This window comes from Sminthopsis crassicaudata, chromosome 5 (genome assembly GCF_048593235.1).
Source record: "Sminthopsis crassicaudata isolate SCR6 chromosome 5, ASM4859323v1, whole genome shotgun sequence".
Taxonomy (NCBI): domain Eukaryota; kingdom Metazoa; phylum Chordata; class Mammalia; order Dasyuromorphia; family Dasyuridae; genus Sminthopsis; species Sminthopsis crassicaudata.
In genome coordinates, this window is record NC_133621.1 from 238,985,119 (window position 1) to 239,002,064 (window position 16,946).

The 16,946-nt window shown below is 36.2% G+C and overlaps 1 protein-coding gene across 21 annotated transcripts in view; it reads right to left on the reverse strand.

Moving 5' to 3' along the window:
- LOC141544434 (protein bicaudal D homolog 1) overlaps nucleotides 1-15,938 on the reverse strand; it is a 347,130-nt gene extending 331,192 nt beyond the window's left edge. For 4 of the 21 annotated variants that reach the window (XM_074270614.1, XM_074270612.1, XM_074270613.1 and 1 more), the window contains exons 1-2: nucleotides 15,284-15,553; nucleotides 2,643-2,760 (exon numbers count right to left, since the gene is read on the reverse strand). In XM_074270614.1, coding sequence (XP_074126715.1) covers nucleotides 2,643-2,649 — 7 coding nt within the window. In that variant the 5' untranslated portion in view covers nucleotides 2,650-2,760; nucleotides 15,284-15,553. Of the gene's footprint in view, nucleotides 1-303; nucleotides 382-2,642; nucleotides 2,761-15,283 lie in introns of all 21 variants that reach the window. The other 17 variants (XM_074270602.1, XM_074270601.1, XM_074270593.1 and 14 more) reach the window with 13 other exon arrangements.
- Between the last annotated feature and the right edge of the window lie 1,008 nt (nucleotides 15,939-16,946).

Sequence of the window (16,946 nt, forward strand, 5' to 3'; positions counted from 1 at the left end):
ATCACTTATAGGATTTTATGAACATGGCAAGGCCTGTTCCATAGCTGGTGATCCATATCAAAACTCTTGGGTTATTTACTAGAAATATAGAGGTCGACATGACTTGAGCCCACTAAGAGGAAAAAAAAAAAAAAAAAAAAAAGATGTCTTGACTAATAGAATAAGGAAATATCACATTCTTGGATATACCTGTGGTGTTTTATGACCATTGTGATGTATAACAGAGAAAAACATTTATGGTGGGGTATAAGAGGGTAGCTGTTAAGAAGTAAAGTCAGTTCTATGCTGTAAGCTTGAACTCACCAGGCCCTCATTCTTCTCACTATTTTGTCCCACACATTTGCATCAGTTACCAGCAATACAGCAACACATTGTAGATTTCTTCAAGAAAAAAAAAAAAAATCTACATTTATATTCATTAAGCTCATATAATGTATTATCTAAAAACTGCCGGATTTTTTTTCTTCTCTTCCTAGCTTTAAACATTCAATTCATACAAAATAATAAAAATACTATTTTCAATATTCTACAGAAAATGAATGCATATTTGTTCACACAAACCAGAAAGGCCCTGAATCCAGGTCTAAATGGCTTAATGAATGCATTAAGTCTAACTGGCTTAATTAAAAAATCTTTCAAATTGGAGTCAGTGGAAACAATATTAAAAAATTCGGGAGTGGGAGGAGTCTTCTGGTAAGTTTCTTTCCTCAGCAGACTCTAGAGTTGTTTCTCTGCTAAAGGGCCCAAAGCAGGGAAAGCTTATAGAAATATAAATAAATAAATGGATAATGAAGCCTTTGAGCATATAACATCAAAGTCTCGTAACAACTGACAAACAACATACTCAAGAATGTAAAGGTAGCTTACTGCTTCATTATTTTGTCCTTTTTTTTAACATTAAGAAGTTAGTTTCAAAAGTTAAGAAGCTGTAGATCCTTTCAATTCACAATTCATCAGTTTATCTCCCATAGATCCCATGATAATAGACAAATCAATTCATCTATATAGTATAAACCAACATTTCAAGCTATTTTCTTATTCTCTTAACAAACTTCCATAGCCTCAAGCAAATTATAAATCACACCTCTTGAATGGTTGAATAAATTATGATGTATAAGTATAACATTGTCTATAAGAAATAACAGGCTGATTTCAGAAAAGCCTGGACAGATTTACATGAACTGATGCTGAGTGAAGTGAGCAAACCAGACTACTATAATAGTTAACAAGATCATATGATGACCAAGTGATGGACTTGGAAATGTGATGATTTAACACAATTTAACACAATTTCAATAGATTTGGGATGGGAAATGCATTCAGAAAGAGAATTTGAGACTGAATAGTATCTTTTTCTTGCACATGACAAATATTGAAATATTTAAAAGGACTGCACATATAAACCTATATCCAACATTATATAAACAAACTAGATTGCTATCTTGGAAAGGGAGAAAAATTTGAAATACAAAGTCATTCAAAAATGAATGTTGAAAACTACCTTTACATATATTTGTAAAAGTAAAAATACTATTGAAAAAAATTAAGTGTACATTGAAAACTATCTTTACATGCATTTGGAAAATGAAATACTATTTAAGAAAAAAAAAGGTTGAAACAATAATTTTAAAAACTAAATCACTTCCCTTTCCTAATACCAAAGTAATAAAAATCTGATTACCAAAAAAGTTATTTGTAAATAAATTCCACTCAATCTCTAAGACTATAGAGGTTAACCCAAAAATTCCTATCAGGATATTTTCAGCATATAAAAATCAAAATTTTTATTGAACTTAAAAAGATTATGCCACCACCACCATCACCACCAGCAATATACAAAAATCAAAAATGAATGTTGTAAGCACAAGCTCTCGGACTGAGACAGACTTCAAGAGAGAGACCGTCCTGGTCTTCTGCCTCCCCAACAGAAACCAAGACACATTCCGGAGGACCTCAAGAAAGCTAGTCCAGGCCCCAGGTAAAGAAACTAGATAAAGAACTTGGACTTTATCCCTGGCTATTCTCATGGCGATCACTTTGCAGAAACGAAGGCTGGTCCAGAGACCTCCAGAAAACCAACTGGAATACTACAGTGGGAGGTCCCTAAGTATGGCACACTTCACATATTTTCAGATTTTTTCAATGTACTGATCAGTAAGATTTTTTTCTTCTCTTTCTTTAAATATTATTTTACTATTTTCTGACATAGAAAGGGAGAGAAGAAATGCTGGGGGAAAATTATAATGCTGTCTAAAAAAAGAGCCAAAAATAAAATCTTTAATTTCAAATGTTAAGGAATTCTGCAAGTTGGGAAAGGAATCATCTTACTATCTTGCTTCCAATGTATTCTCAACTGGCCATAAAAAGGAATGTAGAAATAAGACTATCTTTTGAAAGGTTTGAAAATTTCAGTTTAAAAACTTAACTTTCTTTTACCCTTTTTCTTTGGCTGATTAGACCACAGAAAAAAAGAATGATAACATGGTGCAAAAAGACACTGTTGACAACATATACTCAATCTACACATTCGGGTATTTTCTCTTTCACTTCTCATTTACAAGGAAGCTGAGTTTCCCTTAAAGCTGAGAGAAGAGAGACAAAAAAACTAGCAAAAGCTTCTAAGTTTTGCTACCTGTACTTACCTCCCATGAATATGGGAGCAGTGAGACTCAACAGGTTACGCTATACTTCTTATAGGTTCAAGTGCCAGTCCTCTTAGCAGTAGTTATCCTGGATAAATCTTCCAAAACTGTCAAAGAACTAGAAAAAAAAAAAAAAGTGACATAAGCTAACAGAGAATTTTTTCACTAAATAAAAGGAAACAAGAATAAGATTGGTCTGAGCACTATTTCCATTATACATGGTATAGCTACATAATTTTATAGCTTTTCTAACGAGGAAAAGAGGTATTTAACAGAATAAAAATTTCAAGGTTTTAAAACATTCTGTAATTTCTCTTTACTTTCTAAAAGTTTGCCTCACATGCATCCTTTTGATTTTCTAAGAGTATGTTTGGTAGTTCTTTAATCAATGTTTTACATATGGTTCCATTGGACTAGGCCCCATCAGGGCTTTCATTAGTTCTAGTATGGACAGTTAATCACAAAGAGCAGAAAAACAGAATGTGGTTGTTCATCCAGCCAGGTGAAGGGGGGCTTGGATAATGCTACACATTTCAAAACATCTAAGGATCCATTTTGTCTTATGTCCCCACCAATGTTTAAAAAATAATTCCCCCATCCTCCACCCTCTGAAGATAACCATTGCCTTATTCTACAAATACCCCATTACAAGCAACTTCCTGTGGGGAATAGAGCGAGATAAGTGAAGAACTTACAAGAATGTGATTTTTCCCGCCTATTTTATTTTCATTATTTCTGTGTTTCCCCTATGACCTGTATAATATGTGCAGGCTCGTATTTACTTAAGCCTTGGCCAGCTATAATCATATTTACTTGACCTGAAATGATGACATTTATCACTATTCAATGTTATCAATATTTAGACCATTAGTTGAATACTGTTAGCTTAGTAATCTAAATTTTGAAGGTCTGTTGGCATCCATTCAATTAAGGGGAGAGGGCACCTATTTCTCAATGCTTCCCAACTTATGATGTAATCCTCTGTAACAGAAATCTTCCATTCCAATAGCAACTAATTACCTCTAATTACTAATTAACCCTCCCCTTCTCAATTCTCTTACTTGTGATGTAATTTCTTGTATAAAAGCTATGTATCTTTACTACTTTAGCTCTCCTACCAGGAGCTTTCTTTCTTATGTCACAATGGGAGGGCTCATCCTCCAGAGGTTTTCAATAAACTGCCTTCTACTAAGTGATCTCTGAGTAGTCATTTTGGGTAAGGATCTTCTACATCCTTCACACTCCCATGACCAACTATTCCATGATACTATTTGGTTTTGTTTGCTATTACAACAATAAAACCCCTTCTTTTGAGAAATGAGTCTGGTCTCTTGGTAATTTTTATTGCTCAAATCTCCAATTCTATTGCACCAAGATTGAGAAGATCTTACTTTTACGTCTTCATTATGCAAGTTATTAAACTGCCCTTATTCTGAAGAAATTTACAGCAAGAGATGATTTATACACATATTTTCATTAGCAATATTATTTGTGATAAAGAAATATTAAAACAAAAACTAAGAGTTAACACAATTAAGGAAAAATATGAGACAGTTGGTACCAAATGATCAACATTAAAGTATATAAATAATGTAAAATGCAAAGTGTTCTGATAATTTTCATTTTGCTTGAATGTCTTTGGAGTGAGGATGCTGTTTTCATCAATCAACAAATATTTATAAAACATCTACTCCAAGCCGGAGACTGGTAGGTATTAATAAAATTGTATCTTAAATAAAGAGTTCTCCAATGCAAAATAGAAGTGAGAAGGAAATACATTTCAATGTACACAATAGACATTTTGCAAATATGTCAAAGACACAGACAGAAAAGGCCAGTTTGGTTGATTGTGAACACAAGTACACAAGGACAGCAATTGCCAATGGAGTGAACAAAGGCAGAGGACCTAATATGCCATGCCAAGGAACCTCTCTCCCCCCTTGGCATAAGCTGCAACCCTCTGCCTGCTGAAATGATATTCTCTTTCAGCATTACTCCCTCTTTATTTCCCTAACAAGACCTTATTCAACTGTCAGGATTTCTCTGATAGAAACTTTACATCCCTCTGTCGGGACCTTGGCACCAAGGAATTCAGTCTTTCTATTTATGCATAGCAAAAGCTGACTTCCCAATGCGATAATAAACTTTTTGCCAGTCTTTAAAAAAAAAAAAAAAAAAGCTGAACAAAGACACGAATTAAATAGGAAAATGACAAGGTTAGATCTGTACTTAGGAAAACCAGTGTAGAATGGAAGAGACTAGCTATAATTGAGGAAGAGACCAATTAAATAATTATTTAAGTGATAGCCTAAGCTGAAATGATAGCTGTGAGCAGACAGAAAGGATCAAACAAGAAATGAGATAGAAACAATAGGATTTGCCAACTGACTGGATGTGAAGTAGAGAGGAGGAATGAGTGACAAGCTTGATACAGAAAAATTGTTTTGTCAAGATACAAAAACTGAAAGTGAAAAAGGGAGGATGAAGGAAGGGAAATAAGAATGAGGGCAGTGGAAATATATAGAAAGACAGCAGTATGCCTGCATTCCTATATGAGTATGAATGTATAAATGAGTATAAATGTCTGACTCATGATCCATATCCTTATGAATGCTTATGTTCTCAGTAACTCCTCACTTATGATCTCTTCACAAACTGCAAGGATCTTCACAAGTCACATATTTGGAAGTAATCCATTCTACAATATTATAAATGGAGATTGAGTGAATTATAAGAAAATATGCTCTGCCTACTAAATCTACTTCTACTCTTGAAATACACTAAATACTAATTTTTCCCTATATCCAGCCAAAAATCTAGATTTCAGGTTCATATTATATACTATCATAGAAATTACATTCCAACCAAACTAATTCGGTGTTACCTTTCACAAGTTACTCTATTTCCTAATCCATGATTTTATACACAAGTTGCCACTTTTCCTTTACATTCCCTTTGCTGATTCAGTTTAAGCACTACCTCTTACAAGGTCTTTTCCTGATTCACCAAGTTATTGGTGCTTGCCAAAAAAGCATAATCTTTTACATTCTTTATATGTAGATACATGTACTTTCTTATCTATGCACTTCTTCTTTTCTTACCCTCACCTCCAAACTCCTTGAAGGTATGGAATGAGAATTTAAATTAAATGTCTGCTTGTTTTGACGAGCTAGCTTCTAGGTAACTTCTACTACAAGGGGTTCCAGGATGCAGGGGTATAATAAAAACGTATTATAGGCCTGAGAGTTAGGTCAGCCTATACAAAAACTGTGGCATTAAATCCAATATTTAGTCTCTAGGTCTTTTTCAGGTAATGACAGAACAATGGGAAGTAATTCTGGAAAAATAGGCTGATATCCTAGTCACTTAGGGGCTAAAAAAATATAAACAGGTAGTTTTCAAACAGAAAAAATATTTCTGGAAATTACCAAAATACAATCCAAGAAGATAAACATGAAAAACGGAAATAAGCCAGTTGTGAGCTTCCATTTCACACTATCAAACTGGCAAAAATGAGAAAACATGGAAATGTGGGAGGAGCTGTAAAAAGACAAGACACAGGTCAGGTACATATCTATGTATTCTTGGCAGAGCTGTAGGTTGGTTCAACCATTCTAGAAAAATAAATTGCCCTTTGACCACTTCACATGTTCCAAAAATGCCAAAGATGAGAAATGATCCATATTCATATACACAAAAATATCTACAAAAATATTTCTTGTCCTGAAAAAATTTGGTTAAGTGGAAGTCTATGAATTGAGAATTGGCTTAATAGCATCGCAGTATATAAACACAATAGAACATCACTGCAACATAATAATGAACTTCAAAGAATATTGGGAAGATGTATGAATTGACAGAGTGTAATGAACAAAACTGGAACTTATAATAACTATAATATAAAAGCAATTATCTTTGAAAGAATAATGACTGCATAAATAAGCATGATTTTAGGAGATAATGTATGTAGCGATAAACTAGAATAAGACATGAGACATACATTTTCACAAATGACAAATGTTAATATATTTATTGCAAAAGGATTGGTTCCTGGCAACATAAGAAAATATCAATAAAACAAAATAAGAAAACAGACCAATTGAGTTCCTATATTATTTTTAAAAGATAGGCTGAATGGGCTTTAAATATTCTGAGATAGCTGAATGGCCCAGTATACCCAAGTTTAAATCAATGGAAATTTGATTCTGTATCAAGTTGGCCACTAGATTACAGTGCAACTACAGGTCAATCGGTAAGAATAACCAGGAGACTGAACTCAAAAGTTTTACTGTTGTAAAAGTAAATAGAACCAAACAGCATCAGGGATATTTAAATAATGAGGCAAGTTATCTCATCCCAGGGAAGGTTATTCAACCATTGGTTGGGACTCTTGAAACTAACAAGGTTCTGCTGGGGCTCCACAATTTAAAATATTTATCATGACCCAAACTTCCTATGCCGGACTGAGTAGACAGCTACATCCCGTTTACCACATCCCAAACCTCCTACACCTGGATGGCAGGGCAACTGTATCCTGTTTTTCTGTTTCCTAACAAAGCCCCTGCTAGAGCCTATATTTCAAAGTGAAGCATTCTCAGCACTCCATTTATTAGCTATGTGACATAGCAAGCTACTTAACCAAGGCCTCCTATCTGTTTAGCACAATGTCTAATATATAATAGGCACTAGAACTTTTTCCCACCCACCTCCAGACTGTTCTGAGGATTAAATGAAATATTTATAAAGCACTTAATACATAATAGTATGTAAATGCTAACTTGGTTAAGACCAAGCAGTTAGGTGAAGTGAATAGAGAGGGCCTGGAGTCAGGAAGACTCATCTTCCCATGTTCAAATCTGACCTCCCTAGATGTGTGACTTTGTGCTGGAGCCCCTGCCTCACACCCCAAATACCAAGAACTGATAAGCAATACAGTGAAGCATGAGAACATCCTGCCTTGAAGGTCATAAAGCCCAGGTGTCACGTAGTCACAGAACTGTTTTTTCAAAATTGCTTAACCTATACTCTGGAAACATATATAAGCCTTGTACTTTCCTCCAATAAATGAGCTATTCTGCTTTGCACAGAGTTGTCTCCGCCTCTTGCTTTCTTCACCCATTCCCAGGTTGTAGCCTTACCAGCTTTGCTTACAGGTTGACACGCGGCTTCAGACTCCCTTAGTTCGAGACCCGCAGGTCGGGTCAACTTTGGGTCAGTCATTTAACCCTGTCTGCCTCAATTTTCTTATCTGTAAAAACAGCTGGAGTAGGAAATAGCAAACCACTCCAGTATCTTTGAAGAAAACTCCAAGTGAGTTCAGAGAAGGGCACAATTAAATAACGTTATTAAATGCTAGGAATATTTTTTTATCTTGGGGCAAGTAGGGAGCCAATAACGTTTAATTTCATTCTTTTCCAGGAGGCATTCCAGAGCCTCTCTACAATAACCTAGAAACCTTTTCTAGTTTCTAACACTATGGCTCTGTCTGGAAATTTGAAGCGGCCTCTCTACACTTTGGCATCTCTCTAGATGGTTTCTCCCAGAACCTCCATTTTAAGGAAAATGCCTGGATCCTATAGATGTGCAAGTGCACACACGCACCCCCCCACCCCCTCCTCCACTTTACTTTTTTGCTATCTTTCCCCCTTATTCTCTTCCCCTAGAAGGCAGTCTCTTTTCAATTATATTTGTATTAATGAATGCTAGTTGACCAATTTGAGCAGGGGAATGACTTGGTGAGAACTGACTTTTTGATTCAATTGAAGGCAACATCTAAACAAAGGACAGATTCTTTGGGTACTACATTAAATTCTTCCTATATTTATCAAGTTAATTCTGCAGTAGATCGGCCATTAGAAAAGTATTCATATTCTTATCTATTAGTTGCCAGTCTATTTAAACCACTTCTACTATTAACCACAAACTACTAATCCTGACTTGGACACTACATAATAGTTCTGATACTGAATACATAATACCCACAACATTCTGAACCTACATTTCCTTAATTGGAATAAAATTAATTTTATATTATTCTTTTTGATGTGTTGATTAACTTTGAAGAATCAAGGTTCACTTTTGTACCTCAAGATTCCAATCCACAACAAAAAGACAATGAGTCTAAAGGACCCCTAAATAATCTCTTTGTTGAAAATAGACACATCTATCAAAATTAATCATTGTAGAATCTAGCTCTTGCTGAGTACAGTGATGCCCTGGTTCTGCTCATTTCACTTAGCATCAGTTCTTGTGAGTTTTATTGAGGAAACCAGTGGTATCTAAGAATCCAGGATTCTCCTCTGCAGATGGTCTCTCTGCTTAGTTTCTCCCCCATCCCCCCTGAGGCTGGGGTTAAGTGACTTGCCCAGGGTCACACAGCTAGGAAGTGTTAAGTGTCAGAGACCAGATTTGCACTCGGGTCCTCCTGAATTCTAGGCTGGTGCTCTATCCACTGCGCCACCTAGCTGCCCCTCTCTCTTAGTTTTGAGAGGACTCGGCAATTTACGAAATCACTAAAAATAGATCATAGCAGTACAATTCTTTGATTGGTTAATTCCAAAAAGAGGAAAGCTACATGATTGGTCAAAGGAAGGAAGTAGAACTCCATGCTTGACCACAGGACAGAGCCATAGGAAATAAGCTCCAAGTTACTTTCTTGTTTAATCACTGACTAGGTAAAGAAATCCTGGAACTTTCCCCTATTAAGTCACTGGCTAGACAACAAGACTCTGGGGACTTCTATCTGTTAAAATTACCTAGTGTATTTCTATGCATCATAAAATTTTTATAAAAAACAACCACCAACAAGAAATTGGGGAAGAAGGATGGAGAGTACAGTGAAGTAGGTCTCTTGCTATCCCCAATAGAGGATAAAATAGGCCTATATAATAAATTACAAATCACTTAAACCATATAATACATGGATGTTGCCATCAATGTTAGAGTAATCATAACTCTAATCCTAACATTATCAACTATCAGAACTACCTCACACTCTATTAATACACTCATTAAAATCAAAATGAACTGGTTAAATGCTAATTAAATTGAATAAGGACATCAAAATTATCTTCACAGCAGATTACAGATAAAATATGACTACATAGTTTTGATATAAATGAACAGAAAACACAAGGGTTAAGAGCATTCGTTTCTGGAGACAGATTCAAAACCTTAGGCAAGTCTCAAGTTAAAAAACAAACAAACAAAAAAAAAAAATAAGATGGCCTCTGAGATGTTTTTCTGTAGCAACCAGACCATAGTAGTACTGCAACCATCTCAAAATGCAAATTGCAGAACAGAACACACACACAAAATGCAAAAAATTAGCCTGCTTTAAATTGCATTTAAATTTTCTTCAGAGTAAATAAGAGCAAATTCAATTTTAATCACAATGTTTAGAGTTGTTTTTTTCTAGTAGTAAGAGCATATTGCTCTGACCAATTCAAATTGTAATGTCAAATATTACTCATGACCCAATATCACAAATCATGGTTAAAAAAGGAATAATCTAAAATCTAGATAGGGCAACTAAGTGGTGCAATGGATAAAGCTCCAGGCCTGAGTTAGGAGGACTGGAATTCAAATCTAGTCTCAGACACTTAATACTTCCTAGCTATGTGACTCTGGGCAAGTCATTTAACCCTAATTGCCTCAGCAAAAAAAAACAAAAACAAAAATTAATCTATAAAGGGCTTAGGACTTATTAGCATAGTCACTAAAATTATAATACTCTATTACTACTTTAGTTTAAAAAATTAGATTTTAAGCACAATAACCACTTTTTTAAAAAACAGAAGAGCTTTTAATAAGCAAGTAAATAATTTTAAATATTAAGCATCTACTATTTGCAAAGACAAGACAGTCCCTCCAACCCAAAAAACTTGCATTCTACTGTGGGATACAAATTTCCAGGTAAGTAAAGAATGCTTATGTGTATGTATATAAATACCTAATAAATGGAGCACTACTACCAACTGGGGGGGAGGGGAAGGAATGAAAAAAGCTTGCACTTGAGCTGAGTGAGGCTTTAAGGAAATGAGAAATTTAGAAAAGCAAAGATAAACAGAGAGCATCCCAGGTATGAGACAGACTAGAATGTATGGAGATGCCCAATTAGGTTAGCTCAACTTGTCACATTAAAATAGCCTTAGTAATATCATTTTGCCTTTATCCTCCATTTTGTGATGTGTTTCAACTTCTTATAAATCATCTAATTTAGGAGAAATCAAAAGATTATTCCATCTCCCAAATGTCACCAATCTAAAATGTCACCTTTTCTCCTCACCTAGGTATCTCCAGATCTTTTTCACCAATAAGAAATTCAGAATCATGGCAGAAATTAGATATGGATCCACACTTAACACCATATACCAAGAGGAGAACTAGAGATCATTATTGATCACAAAATAGAAGATTTTGATTACATCAAACTAAAAAGTTTCTGTACAAACTAATGCAAACAAGATTAGAAGGTAAGTAACAAATTGGGAAAATATTTTTACAGTTAAAGGTTCTGATAAAGGTCTCATTTCCAAACTATATAGAGAATTGATCCTAATTTATAAGAAATCAAACCATTCTCCAATTGATAAATGGTCAAAGGATAGGAACAGACAATTCTCAGATAATGAAATTGAAACTATGTCCACTCATCTGAAAGTGTTCCAAATCACTACTGACCAGAGAAATGCAAATTAAGACAACTCTGAGATATCACTACACACCTGTCAGATTGGCTAAGATGACAAGAACAAATAATGATGAATATTGGAGGGGATGTGGGAAAACTGACACAGATAAATTGTTGGTGGAGTTGTGAAAGAATCCAGTCATTCTGGAGAGCAATCTGGAATTATGCCCAAAAAGTTATCAAACTGTGCATATCCTTTGATCCAGCAGTGGTACTACTGGGCTTATATCCCAAAGAAATACTAAAGAGGGGAAAGGGATCTGTGTGTGCCAAAATGTTTGTAGCAGCTCTTTTCGTAGTGGCTAGAAACTGGAAGATGAATAGATGTCCATCAATTGGAGAATGGCTGGGTAAATTGTGGTATATGAAGGTTATGGAATATTATTGCTCTGTAAGAAATGACCAGCAGGATGAATTCAGAAAGGCTTGGAGAGACTTGCATGAACTGATGCTGAGTAAAATGAGCAGAACCAGAAGATCACTATACACTTCAACAACAATACTGTATGAATGAGGTCGTATTCTGATGGAAGTGGGTATCTTCAACATAAAAAAGATCCAGCTAATTAATGATGGACAAAAACAACTACACCCAGAGAAGGAAAACTGGGAATTGAATGTAAAATATTAGCACTACTGTCTATCTACCCAGGTTACTTATACCTTTGGAATCCAATACTTAACGCACAACAAGAAAATTGGATTTACACACATATATTGTATCTAGGTTATACTGTAACACATGTCATCTAGGGGAGGGAGTAGAGGGAGGAAGAGGAAAATTTGGAAAAATGAATATAGGGATAACGTTATTAAAAAAAAATTACTCATGCACATATGCTGTCAAAAGTTTATAATTAAAATTAATAAAAAAAAAAATTCAGAATCCATACAATCCTGTTTATCACTTCCAACAAATTATAACTTTTTTTTCCTTCTCCCCTGCCCTTGCAATTGGGGTTAAGTGACTTACCCAGGGTTACACAGCTAGGAAGTATTAAATGTCTGAGAACAAATTTGAATTCAAGTCCTCCTGACTTCAGGATTCCTGTTAGCCAAGAATCATGAATCCAATTAACATCTCTTGCTAATAAATAAATCGTTTCTCTGGATGAAACTCGGTTTCTTTACTCTATTGTAACTGGTTCAGATTAATATGCAATTAGACATGAAAATTGAGAAAACGAATAGCATGGTCAAACCTGCACAATAATTTGGAATATTAAAGTGCTGACAGCATAGAAAATAAATAAGAAAAGACAAAGTAGAAGGATCAATTCTAGAAGGAAGGCTATTCAATAATCCAAGCTAGAGATGAATAAATTGAAGTATCATATTGGCTATGTAAGAGAAAAAAAAAAAAGGAACCAATTGTGGCGGTCAAACTTCTTTCATGTTTTTCCTCTTTTGATTGTTTTTTTTTGATTGTTTTTTGATTTTGATTGTTTTTGATTTTGTTTTTTGATTGTTTCACAACATGACTAATGTGGAAATATGTTTAACATGACTGTACCCTTACCAGATTGCTAGCTGTCTTGAGAGCAAAAAAATTTGAACTAAAAATCTTGTAAAAATGAACAATGAAAACTAGCTTTATGTGAAAATGAAAAAAAGTAGGAAAAAAAATTTTTGAAAAGACTTTTTATGAAGGTAATGTAGAGTTTAAAGCCTTAAAATGATTCCTTGTTTGCAAAAAAATATATCTTGAATAAGCAAGTTTGGGAGTCATCGGCACAAAAGAAAAATGATTCTGTGAGATGATAATAAGAGATACAGGACAGGGCCCAGAACAAATTTCTAACTATATATAAAATATAGTCACTTAGTTCTGTAGCACTTAACCTTTTCTGTCTTGTTGAGCTCCCTTTGGCAATTTAGTGAAATTCATGGGGCCCTGTTTTTAAATGTGTAAAATTTAAATATACAAAATTACAAAGGAAAAATTAAAATTCTACCTATATTATTGAAATTATATATATATATACATATATATATGTTATTGGACTATTTGCCATCTAGGGGAGGGACTGTGAGGAAGAGAGGGAAAAAAATTTGGAACACAGTATTTTAAGAGTGAATTAACTACTATTTAAGCATTATGTTTTGAAAATAAGAAGCTTTAGTAAAAAGAGAGAAAATCCACAAGTCCCAGAATAAAACCCCTTGTGTTATTATTTATAAGAGCAACTGGGAGGGGCTCAGGAAAATTGAGCTTGGAGTCAAAAAATTGGTTTTTGTTCATTCATGTCTAATTCTTAATGACTTCATTTGGGGTTTTCTTGGATTAACATACTGGAGAGATTTGCCATTTCCTTTCCCAATTAATTTTTCAGATGAGGAAACAGAGTCATATAGCTAATGTTATATTTGACAATGAAATATTTGAATGATGGTATTTTCCCTTAGATACTTACTAGCTTCGTGACCCTGGGCAAGTCACTTAACCTCTGCCTGCATAAAACTGGGAAAAAAGGCAAATCACTCCAGTCTCTTTTAGCAAAAAACCCCCATAGACGGTATTTCAATGCTAAAAAGACATGGCATCCAAGTCTTTTAGGAGTCAAACATGACTGAACAAAAATAAAAATTCATAAAATTGCTCTATTCTCAGAAATGTATCTGTGATTAAACTAGTAAAGAAAAAAAATTCTTATGGTTAATTAAAGATAACAAGCAGAGGCAACAAACTGGATAGAAAGCCATAACACAGAAGATCCAGGTTCAAGTCTAGTTTAAGACAATCCTAACGGCCCTCAGATAACTTTCTAAGATTATAAATTGCTCAACTATGGGAGGGAGAACAGTTTGTCCAAGGGCCTCCTACGTAGGGTCTTCCTTACACCATTAAAACCACATGTCCAGAATGATAATACATGTAAAACTTTAAAGAGTAACTTTTATTATTTATTAATAGATTTTAAAATAGATTTAACAATGATTTCTTTCTTTTAAAGCTTACACACCTAACAGCAACAAAGTCTCCCCTATAAAACTTAACACATTCCTTATAAATGTTGATGACATGTTCAACTCTGAATAAAATCACTCCTAAGTACAAAACATGCTGTGTTTATTTTACTATTATTCTATTACTTGAGTATTACAAAATAAACTCCTGTGACAAGCTCTTACAAATTTAAAGAATCAAATGTTATGCTTAATACCCCCAGGAGGCTGATTTAGGGGGAAAAATGTTCCTGGAGGGACCACTGACAGTTTGCATACAAAAATACTTATAGAAAAAAGTGCCTTTAGTAATACAAATTATGTTCCTATACCTCAGAATTGAAAAGATGCATAAAACGTCGATTACAAAAAGAATTCGACGTGAGCAGCAAAGTAATAAACTGACTTTACTCATTTTTCTCAAAAACAGAAAACCCAATTCACAATCCCATTTAGCCACCCACCATATTAATGCCATTCTTCTGATCATATCCAACTTATCCTATCCGTAGTTCACTTGTAGCTATCTGCATGTGGTTTCTTAGTAGACAGCGAGTTGGAGTGGGGGAGGGAAGAGTAGAGAATTGTTTTCTTTCTTTGCGGTTAATTATTAGCACAAATCCCAGCTTCATAAATGCGCTAGGTGGCGCACTGAATATAGTTGTGGGACGAATCCAAGACCCGAGTTCAAATTCAACCTCAGACATGGATGAGACACTCAGAAAATCACTTCTCTTTTGGCCTCAAGTTTTCCCATTTCTAAAACGGAAATGTTAGCACCTACATCAGAGTAGAGAATCAATCAAGATATTTGTAAGGCGCCTGGCACACAGTATGCGCGACTATTGTTTATTATTATTCTATCTTGCCCGAGGTCTTTTTCTCTAGCTGGGATCAGAAAAATTCATTAAGGTCACAGCTAACCAGCCAGAACCGGTATCTGACTCCAGGCCTCCCAAACCAATCCTAGTCACGAACCCCACAAAGCGGCAGAGGCACTCACGGAGTCTCCGGGGATCGGGCTCTCCGCCGAAGGCTCCTGGAATCCGCATGGAGCAAGGGCCAGGGCAAGCTGCTCCCGTCCGAGGTGGCCCTAGGCTGGAATTCTGACAGGCGCTCGAGCACCGGACCGAAAACGCTGCGGTTCTCGGCAGCACCCGGCCTAGCAGGAGTGGGACTCCCGACCCGGAGGGAGTTGGAGCGGCGACGAATTCCCCGGGCTCAGGCCACAGAAATACCCGCAACGAGCAGCCGCAAGAGACTGCTTCCGCTTTGCAAGTCCCGTCCTATCCTCCCCCCTCCGCGTCTCCAACTGCTCCCGCCCCCTTCCGGAGTCGGAGGTCCCTCCGGGCCTAAAGCTCGGTCGCCTTCCACGAGAACAAAAGCAACGCTCTCCCCACCCTCATCCCCGCTTTCGGACAGAGACTAGAGTTCTTTATTACCGAACTAGTAGAGCTGCTCCTCCACCGCCGCCAAAGCAACGCGGGATAATACGAGAGGACAACACACCGGAGAAAGGCAGCCGGCAGCCCCGGGCTGCCTAGGGTGAAGGCCAGGAGGGAGGAGGCAAGCGGAAGCGGCCCAGGAACACCTCTGGGACCCTACCGCACCCACCCTGACTACAAGCGAGTGAGACCTGAGCTCTCCCTCCCCCACTAACCCCGGGACCGCCCCCACAAGAGGGCTAAGAGGGATAGGAAGACCTGGGTCCTAGCGCCCCCCATATTCGTTTTTTCCAGCTGCGGGTTAATTGTACATAATCTGTTAAAAAGTAAGACATTAGGGTAGTTTTTTAGCTTGAGAGCCTGAACATTTAAGAAGTTTAAATGTTTGAATGTAGATATTAATCTGGAAAACCTAGACTTCCAGATTAAAGGAAAAAGGCCATGGTTAAGACTTAATTATGTGCAAAGGATTCTAATTGTGATTAAATATTTATGTTTGGTCTTTTTGCTAATCCAGAAGAAACCATGAGAACAAAAAGAAAGTCCCAGAATCAGCCAAAGTCCCATCACAATTTACAAAGATTATTTATAGCTGCATTTATTGGCTAAAAAGCTTGCAAACTGGAACTGAGAGACAATAACTCAGCTGCTCAAAAGGGAATGGGAGTGAGGTTTTTATGTCTAAGTGGGGGAGGGGAGCACATTAAGTGAAGAACTACATAGATAGGGGATGTCCGAGAAGTGGGACTCCAGGGAGAAGACCTCTTCAAACATAGCAAATCAGAAACCAGATATTTTGGGAATCCAATTGTCTGCTGCTCTCTCTGAGCTGGTCAAGACTGGTTTCAGCAGTTGTAAGCATTTCTTTAAGTTCAGCTAATGTTTACTCCTAAAGAATTACAGGTATGTCAAGCAGCTCGGGATTTCAGTCAGATTGTGCGCTTGTTATGCTACTCCATTGTCTGGTTCCCCTATGAGAAAGGGAAGTTCTAGCTTGTTTAAGAGAAGTACAGGCATTTCAGATCTCACATCAGAAGTGATCACAAAATAAGGAAAATGGAGTGACTTGTTTCATTTTCTCTCTTCCCCCCACCCCCCATTAGAACAAAAAAAAACTTTTCCCATAAATATCTTATCTGAAATACAATCACAGGGACTTTTCCCATACATACCTTAACCAAAGTATCATCCTAGACTATCCAATTTTCCTGCTCTGCCCAA